Source organism: Procambarus clarkii, unplaced genomic scaffold, assembly GCF_040958095.1.
Source record: "Procambarus clarkii isolate CNS0578487 unplaced genomic scaffold, FALCON_Pclarkii_2.0 HiC_scaffold_311, whole genome shotgun sequence".
Lineage (NCBI taxonomy): Eukaryota > Metazoa > Arthropoda > Malacostraca > Decapoda > Cambaridae > Procambarus > Procambarus clarkii.
In genome coordinates, this window is record NW_027189344.1 from 200,001 (window position 1) to 209,810 (window position 9,810).

Here is a 9,810-nt window from a genome sequence, read left to right on the forward strand (position 1 = left end):
AAATGTCCTGTCAAGGGTGTATAGATAGATGAATAAATATGGTTGTAGATAAATGGATAAAGGGGTAATATTATATAGTAAACACATTTGTAAAAATATTATTATAAATTATAAATACTGTATATATATATAAAATTATTTAAATTTATATATAAAAATATTTTTTGTCAAAATATTGACTTATAGTGTGAGTGAAATATAAAATAGCTAAAGAAGATAGTCTAAAAATCAGTGTAAGATTATAACTAAAGTATAATAATTTCAGCCGCTGCCGAACTTGCTGCAGAAATAAAAAAAATCCAAGAATCGCAAGTGAAGATTTCTCAATGGCAGCAAAGAAGAATGAAGGCTGAAATTTCTTGGGAAGAAAGTCGGTCAGTTCTATTTGAGTGGGAGGTGTCTAGGCACGCTGTTCCAGTTGAAGGTACATACACAATACTTATAAGCATATTGTCTATTTACATCAGCATATCAGTTTACATTACAACTTATTATATTTGCATTTTTTTTTAGTTATATTTTTTGAATAGAGAGTGGGTACTTCGTTTTAAATATACCTGAAGCATTTTATCACTAATGAAAAATGTTTATGTATACTTATAGACCATATTTTTTTCCTAATTCTGCATGATCTGAAACTGTACAGAAGTCTTTTTTGACAAAGATGCGATATTTTTGAACATATGTTTTCAAATATTTTCATTTGACAGACACCAAATGCTTCAAATGTAGGATTGAAGCCAGCATCAAATGTGAAGATTGTCATCGCCTATTCTGCTACCACTGTGATATGAAAAAGCATTTTTTAAACCCATTCCATGATAGGTTTTCCTGGGCCAGTGGATATTATGAAGCATTGCCACCAACTGTGACTGTTGACCTTAATGGGACATTTACTGACTGGCGTATGTAAACCAAAAAATTCTTTACATATGAAAACTTTTCTTTTTACCAAGCTATTACAATATAAGTTCCAAAATATTGAAAGAAAAAAATAAATAAATTTTTTACTCAATAAGCAATTCAATTTTTATGGCATTTGACTTATTAAATATTATTTAAATATGCAATCTGCTAAGTTTATTATTATTTTCTTATTCAGAACCTGTTGTGCCAGTTCCTGTGCCAAAAATTTCCTGTAACTGTAAAGACTATAACCTTAACATAAAGAGTTCTGACATCATGTGTACTTTCATAATGCTCTCAGGTATATTTTATTTAATATTAAGTTTGAACACATAAGTCTATGAGTATTTGCATCACTGAATATAGTAGCATCACTGAAGTTCTAGTGAGGATACCCATACCCAAGCATGTGGACTTCAATCTTTGAGACACAAACATATCCATTCAGTGATGGAGATGAGTTTTACAAAAGATTCAAAATAAGCTGCTTTATTTTAGGAATAAATACTAAAACTAAGCTTTCTAGGCAGGTATGACCTTTATCTGCCCATATTTGAGTGTCAAGAGTGTGGATACAGCCTTCCTGCAGATGCTAAGATGTTGTATGATGGTGGATACTTCTGCTCATCAGCCAGGAAAAGTAACACATTCTTCAGCACCAAACTCCTGAACAACTGGCATTTCCTTAAAAGGAACAGTCCAGGTTTATCAATGAAATCCTTGTTAATAGCGCTCCAAGCGCTTGGCTCTCGTAATGGAAGAGTAAGTATTTATTAATTTTATATATGTAATGTAAGTACCTGTATACATTAAACTGTATATATAATAATACATAAAAATATGAACCCACTCCACACATTCTCTTGTGCCACTTACATGTACAAAACCTTGTTCCTAAATGCACATCCTGATCTGAAACTCTTCCTTGATAGATGTAAAGGATCCCATAATCACCACACCAGAAATCAATATCTCTCTGATATCCCCCGAGTCAAACTAAATCTGTGCAAACTCTCTATGCAAATAAAGTAATTGGTTATTGCTCCTAATTGGTAAACTCTTTATTAAATTAAAAGCTGTCCAGCTGTTCAAAACATTATTCAAAAGTAAAACTAAAAAGCATTAATTTCATCCTTATAGTTTCCTACGTAGTTCTTCAAACTTGCACTGTTACTTGTGCTACCCACTCCCCCAATATATATGGCTAACTCATGCAACTTGCATGGCTTAGCCACATCTGGGCCTAGTGCTGGGAACTAGGTTCCCTGCACTATGCTGGGAACAAGGTTCCCAGTATTAGGCTGGGAACCAGGTTCCCAGTACTAGGCTGGGAACGTAGTTGTTCAATCTTGCACTATAACTTGTGCTACCCACTCCCCCAATATATGGGGCTAATCCATGCAAATTCTATATTCAGTATATATTTCAGGATGGTTGCATCAACTTTGAAGCTGCTAAAAGAACATTCCAGGAGTGGAGATTTATGCAGTATGAACTTGCAAATGTCCAAAGCTACAATAAGAACGTGTGCCCTGCTTGTCATACTAACCCATTTGCCATACATATTGATGGCAACAAAAAGTTATTCCGATATGAAAAAGTTGGAAGGTACAGTTCTTAAATAATTTTCCTTTTGTAAGATAAATTTTTATTTTTCAACAATTAATACATTTCTTTTAGGGCAACTTATATATCACAATACATTATTCGTTATGTAAATATATCAATATCTGAAAAATTCTTACATGCAATACATAATAGCGTTATTCATGTATTACAACATTAAGTAATATATATTTACACAATCATCAAAATTGAAAACAAATCAATGTAAATTATGTAAATACTGTCATTTTGTTTCTTTCAGAGGATTGAGGGAATCATATTATTCAGAGAGCGTCTTTGCTGCTGACAATGATGTGACTAATCACCTTAACCATATAGAGAGCTTAAAAACAAAGGTAAATATTATGTGTACAGACTTTGTAAACTGTACATAGATTTTATATTTTTATTTATATATACAAGACTTTTTACATTCTTGTACAGCTACTAGCACGCATAGTGTTTCAAGCAAGTCGTTAATCCTATGTTTCCCAGAATATGACCCCACCAAATCCATTAACAACCAGGTACCCATTTTACTGTGGGGTAAACAGGGGGGGGGGGCCATAGTTAAGGGTTGATGCCCAGTAAATCTCCAAGGCCAGGATACAAACCCAGGACAAAGCGCTCGCGAAACGCCAGGCGAGTGTCTTAACCCACTACACCATTGGGAAAAGACAGTCATGATGTCTTACAGTTTACAGAGTTAATATATATATTATAACAAGTAGTTAGGTTTTTTTTAACCCACAGGCAAGTCAACCAGTAAAACATAGAGTACTCAACGTTTGTCAAGAGATACATGCACCATATAAATGGTGATTTTTGGGGTCTGAAGCCATATTGATTAAGATGCTATATTTCTGTTGGTCTATATCACTTTTATATAACCCATAAGGTTAGGTTCTTTTCATTATTTATTATATATTTTATATATACTGTATTTATATAATATATATATATATATATATATATATATATATATATATATATATATATATATATATATATATATATATATATATATGATATAAATATATAATATATATGATATATATATATAATATATATCATTTATATTTGATTTGCAGAACAGCCAAAATTGTGGTGTCTCGTTGTGGAAAGCGGCGCGAAACGAACCGTATACACACAAATCCCTGGACCAGACTGGCATAAGCCTTGCATCATGCCGGCATGGTGTAATTCTCAAAATGTGCAATATGACTCGTGGTGAGGTTTTTGGCTATGCACACTATCTCCATATAAATTACTTCAAAAGTGCCAAGTACATCTGCCAGGACATTATTTGTCAATACTGGCCATGGGCCCTGAAAATTCAAGAAAAAAATAAGAAATTCACCCTACTGGAGACAAAGCCGTTCCTAGGTGTTTTGCATGCAAAAGCACATGCATGGTATTGCCAGGTAAATAATTATCATTTGTCAAAATAACGGGTATAAATGTAACATTATTTTAGGGTTAAAAAGCTATTAATCAGAATAAAGTATTTAGTCATAATTAAATTTTTGAGCAATCGACTAATATTCTTTCCTTGTAATTATTATGCAGTGTGTTACATCTTAATTATAGGTCCTGTATGGAGGACGCTGGCAGCACGGAAGTGGTTTGACCACAGGTGAAGAAACCGAGCAAATTTTCAGCTATATGTCGCGGTACAACAGTACCACCAAAAACATGTTGAAAGCCGGTTAGTTTATAGTGCATTGTTACAATGAGGAAGGTATAATCTATTAAAACTTGTTAGTGATATTTATTATGTGTAATGAAGATGACTTCAGTAACTAGCAACACCTGGTGTCACCCTACAACTTTGTGTATATGAATTGGATTTGATTAATATAGCAAGTAAATTATAGATAGTATAAAAGTGAATGTTGACCAGACCACACACAAGAAGGTGAAGGGATGACGACGTTTCAGTCCGTCCTGGACCATTCTAAAGTCGATTTTGATGAGGAAGTAGACAGGAAATAAATAGGCTAGAGAGAGCTGAGGAGCAAAGTAAGGTGTATTTTAGGGGATAGTAATAATAATAAGAGCTGCAGATGGCCTATTGGCCCATACGAGGCAGCTGCTATTATAACCACTGAATGAGAAGGAGATAGGAATAAGAACTAACTAACACACCAACAAACTAACACACTTCGTAGCAATCTAGTTCACAGTGCTCCTCAAAAAAAAAAAAAAAAAAAATGCTCCTGCTGCTGGTGTCTACTCTATTTCCTGTTCATCTTGTACAATACTTTGGCAAAACTGGCTGTACACTGAATGACAGACTTAAAGAACACAAGAGAAGTGTTAAGTCTGCAGACACTAACAATGCTCCCTTCTGCCTTGTGAGGGATTCTAATCATCCCATAGATTGGTCTTCCTCCAAAATAATCTTTCCTGCCTCTACTCTCCACAGACGCCGTCTTGTTGAATCGGCTCTAATACACAATGTACCTAACATGAACTTGAGTCCTGGCTTTGTTGCTGTGGACTCTTCCCTTTCACAGTATATACTCAAATGCTGTAATCTTTCTAACAAACGTGACCTAACATAAGCCTACCCCTTCCATTTATCTATCTTTTCTTTCTCTTTCCTTTTCTTTCTCTCTTCTCCCTTTTTTCTGTTCATTGTCTTCTCCTACGCTCCCTTGCTATCGTCTTCTTATTCCTATCTCCTTCTCACTTGGTGGTTATAATAGGAGCTGCCTCGTATGGGCCAATAGGCCATCTGCAGCTCTTATTATTATTACTATCCCCTAAAATACACCTTACTTTGCTCCTCAGCTCTCTCTAGCCTATTTATTGCCTGTCTCTACTTCCTCATCACAATTGACTTGAGAATGGTCCAGGATGGACCGAAACGTCGTCGTCCCTTCACCTTCTAGTGAGTGGTCTGGTCTACATACTTTAGCCACGTTATTGTGACTCATCGCCTGCATAAAAGTGAATTATTTTCATTTTACATATTCATTGAAGGGAGTTATTTTTTGTCCCTTTTTTCAGAGCGTGAAGAAGAACTTAGTGAATCTTCATTTTTTTGGAACCAACGTAAACATGACTCTTTAGCTCATGTTCTAGCTTCAAGATTTTGTAAGGCAAGTAATTTGCTTTATTCATTGAATATATGCAACAATGATCATGAATCACTAATATAAGTGCACAGGAAAAAAAAAACATTCAAAAATAAAAATAAAAATAACATTTACTGGCATTAAACAGCCTTCATCAGCAGTTAGGCTCGTAAGGATTGTTTTTTTTTTTAATATCAAATATTAAATAAAAATTGCAACATTTATTATACTAACAGGGCAGTTTTTCCTCCTGTTGATAGGCAAAAGAAGCTGCAGAGTTAATAAGAAAGGAGTTAGCTGACTTATCTCTTGATGAAAAACAACTTCTCATCTGGATTGCAGAGTTAACCAACTTAGCCCAGAGTTTAAATAAAAGGTTTGCTTGTAAAATATATAGTAAGAAACACTGTTTTGAAATACTCTTATATATTTTAACAAGGTTATTGTACTGTAAAATCAATGCAGTACCATAAATCATAAAATTGCCAAAACATTTCTTTATTATTTTAATTGTTTAGTTCTTGTACAGTAATTGTCAGCCATCATAAAATGCCATTGTGACCATTGCCTAAAAATTTAAGTTAAATTTTTTTTTAATTAATCAGGGACTTTACATGTTTGAATTTAGTAAACATTATAGTAAACAGTATCCTCTATTCTCAACAGATCAGTTTCTCAAAATGATGTTCAAAATGGGATAGAGTTAGTATGTGACTCAATTAGAACCAAGAAATCCCAAATATCCGGTGTAGCAGGTATGTTAAAGCTTATGTATAAGTTAGGGACTGATAAAACAAACAAAAATCTTTTAGTGTTTGTAAAATACTTCAAGAAAACAATGACTTTTTTTTTATCTAAACACATCTAATGTCATTTATTTCTCAGGTAGATTTGTATGGATACCATCTCACTTAGGTGTTGTCCTATGTAATTATAGGTAATTGTCAAAATTAAGTTGAGATATCAATATCTATGGCAGGTGCCTGCAGGTAATGAATCTGCCAATGGAAATCATTCCAGTTGTAAACTATGTGAACAAAAGCTAGGACATGCTGTCTATCACTATATATGTGATTGCCCTGTTATCAATGACTTCAGAACAAATGGTATGATGTACTTTGAGTTTTGTTATTACTTCATACACTCAGGAATATTGGAAGATATTCTTGTGCTGTACCCCGATTTTGTTAGTGGAGGCTAATAGATCAGCCTTACATTTCATATTCTCTCCAGATTCCATGTATGACTGGCTGTCCTGTGAGGTTTTTGATCTACACTGTGGTCTTTCATACATAATAGGATAGCAGCACATTGCTGTGTATACCTAAGCTTGTTAAAAAAAAAAGTGGTTGGCAAATATTTATGTAGTGTGTTCTCCTACTTTTGTGTAGGTATTCACTACTAAGTATATACAAAACAAATTTATCAACTATAATCTTATATACTAGTAACAAAGTGTTTCTTTCAGCTTCAAGCAAAATGAGATCACGATACCGTGCAAAGATTGAAGCAGACAAGAAAAAGTTGAGGGAACTGATAGCGGTCTACAATGAAGACAATACAGAAAAACTTAGTGTGGAGATTGCTGAAGAGGGGAACTTTCCATGGTATAATGACACTCCTCAACCAACTGATAATGGTAAGTATATTTGGTTAGTTTTCTGTGCATATTGGCCTTGTCAATGAGGATAAATATTGTTAGCTACTAACATGTTAATTCAAACTGACTCATTATGGTAATGGACAAATGGAAGTCCATGCCTAATTTATATTGTTAAGATAATAATATTAACAAGATACCTTAAAAATGATTACATATGATTGCATTGTTGTTGCATAATACATGCATCCTACAATGACAGATTTGTTCATGTTCCTTATTAAATAATTTACTTTATATTTTATTTTTGAATATTTTCAGTTACTCTTCAAGACAAGAGAAATGCTGCAGAAAAGCTGCATATGTACAACAGGACTATGGAAGAACAAAATGTCATTCAACTTGAAATGAAAAGTTACTTGGATTTCTACAGAAAAAAGCTTGAAGAGATAACACAAAGACTAGATGATGTACAAAACAAAAGTGCTCCACCCTCTTGGATAATTGAAGTTAGTATCAGGTATCAATATTAACTTAATTACTCCACTGAAATAAATGTTATTGCATTATAGCTACTTGGTAAATATTTTAACAGGTAGCTTAATCATTGTTGTTTGTGTCTAAGCTAAGTAAAATTAGTAAAAGCATTTTGTAGACAAAAATTGTAATATATTTTCATTATCACTTTTACTGGTTAAAGTTTAAATGAAACACTTGTTAGGAAAACAAACATTTAATTTAAAAAATACCTGAAATAATGATGTGTGTTTGTTTTACAGGAACCGGGTAAATACTCAATAAAGAAGTCATCATTCCAGAATGTAACCAGTGGACTTACGGCCCTCTTGCTAAATATAAGAAAATTCTATCAACTTAAACTAATTGAGGCAACTAACCTGTTTTCTGAAGACAGGGAAGTAGAGTACAACAAATTTCAAACAGACAGTCAAGATTCCGAGGATTCCGAGACCGACAGTGACAACAGTGTAGTCAGTATTGAGTCACAGACTGACAACGAAGAAATGGAAGAAACACTCTTCCCTTTGATTTGAGTAGCTTTAAGTAGCAAAGCAAAGATAAAATAACAAGTATTCTCTACCCCTGGGTTGGCAAATGTTCTTTGCCCAAATCATCGTCATGTTAATTTTGCATCCCTATGTTGCTCAAGAAAGATTTGTTTTCAAATTAGTTTTTATTTTTATTAATTACCCTCAAAGTTTTGTTTAGTTTAGAAATGCTTATTAAATAAATTGTAGTTGTAGTTATGTGCAATTTCTTTGCTTTCCTTCAAAAAACACACACACAAAAAAAAAAGGTAAACATGAAAAATGAGTGCCCAAATGAGATACAGAAAACTTTTTTAGTATCAGTAGTTGACAAATGGAATGCATCAGGAAGTCATGTTGTGGAGGCAGACTCTGTACAAAGTTTCAAGTGTAGATATGACAGCCCAGTAGGTTCAGGAAACTACTTCTTTTGAGATGATGCTTCCTAGCATTACGTAAGTAATGAAGAAATATGATATATTTACTCACTATAATGTTGGTACTGAATGTATAACATGGAAATACACATTTTTACTCTGAAATAATCATATTTTATAACGAAATTATACGAAACTTAACTCGCAGTTCAACACAGGAAGTCTACATTCTAAGCCTGGTAGCACTCGAAATTATTGACAACACTGAAGTAGACAGCTTAATTATTTCTGACTCCCTTTCTTCACTACGAGCAATAAACAGTTTGCAATCATGTAATAACGTGCTTGTCTTGGAAGCTAGACATAGATATATAAGAATAGCAAGAGGGGTAAATATAAAAATGTTGTGGATTCCTTCTCACATTGGCATGCAAGAACATGACAATAAATAAGCCTCTGTATCTCTTTCCACTTCGGCTCACAAGATGGGTATAGGGTGCATAATAAATGCGCTAAAGAGAGAATGTTGTGGCTTTGGGTAATTAGATGATTCAAATTTTGTTATAAAATTATGTTAGTTTAGAGTAAAAATAAGTTTTTTTTTCATGATGTTCTACATTCAGCACCAACAATATAGTGAGTAAATATATCGTATATTTATATTTATATATTTATTTATTTATTTAAATATATATATATATATATATATATATATATATATATATATATATATATATATATATATATATATATATATATGTCGTACCTAGTAGCCAGAATGCACTTCTCGGCCTACTATACAAGGCCCGATTTGCCTAATAAGCCAAGTTTTCATGAATTAATTGTTTTTCGACAACCTAACCTACCTAACCTAACCAAACATTTTCGGCTACCTAACCTATAAAGATAGGTTAGGTAGGGTTGGTTAGGTTCGGTCATATATCTGCGTTAATTTTAACATCAATAAAAAAAATTTACCTCATACATAATGAAATGGGTAGCTTTATCATTTCATAAGAAAAAATTAGAGAAAAGATATTAATTCAGGAAAACTTGGCTTATTAGGCAAATCGGGCCTTGCATAGTAGGCTGAGGAGTGCGTTCTGGCTACTAGGTACGACATATATATATATTTATATATATATATATATATATATATATATATATATCTTTATATATATCTTTATATATAT

At 33.0% G+C, this 9,810-nt stretch overlaps 1 protein-coding gene across 9 annotated transcripts in view; it reads left to right on the plus strand.

The window, feature by feature from the left end:
• LOC123749149 (uncharacterized) overlaps nucleotides 1–8,457 on the plus strand; it is a 17,983-nt gene extending 9,526 nt beyond the window's left edge. For 6 of the 9 annotated variants that reach the window (XM_069320693.1, XM_069320695.1, XM_069320697.1 and 3 more), the window contains 14 exons: nucleotides 266–424; nucleotides 711–905; nucleotides 1,103–1,207; nucleotides 1,433–1,668; nucleotides 2,336–2,514; nucleotides 2,774–2,867; nucleotides 3,603–3,935; nucleotides 4,102–4,219; nucleotides 5,527–5,618; nucleotides 5,855–5,970; nucleotides 6,261–6,349; nucleotides 7,063–7,233; nucleotides 7,516–7,703; nucleotides 7,974–8,457. In XM_069320693.1, coding sequence (XP_069176794.1) covers nucleotides 266–424; nucleotides 711–905; nucleotides 1,103–1,207; nucleotides 1,433–1,668; nucleotides 2,336–2,514; nucleotides 2,774–2,867; nucleotides 3,603–3,935; nucleotides 4,102–4,219; nucleotides 5,527–5,618; nucleotides 5,855–5,970; nucleotides 6,261–6,349; nucleotides 7,063–7,233; nucleotides 7,516–7,703; nucleotides 7,974–8,246 — 2,348 coding nt within the window. In that variant the 3' untranslated portion in view covers nucleotides 8,247–8,457. The remainder of the gene's footprint in view (nucleotides 1–265; nucleotides 425–710; nucleotides 906–1,102; nucleotides 1,208–1,432; nucleotides 1,669–2,335; nucleotides 2,515–2,773; nucleotides 2,868–3,602; nucleotides 3,936–4,101; nucleotides 4,220–5,526; nucleotides 5,619–5,854; nucleotides 5,971–6,260; nucleotides 6,350–7,062; nucleotides 7,234–7,515; nucleotides 7,704–7,973) is intronic. The other 3 variants (XM_069320699.1, XM_069320694.1, XM_069320698.1) reach the window with 3 other exon arrangements.
• Nucleotides 8,458–9,810: the final 1,353 nt, after the last annotated feature.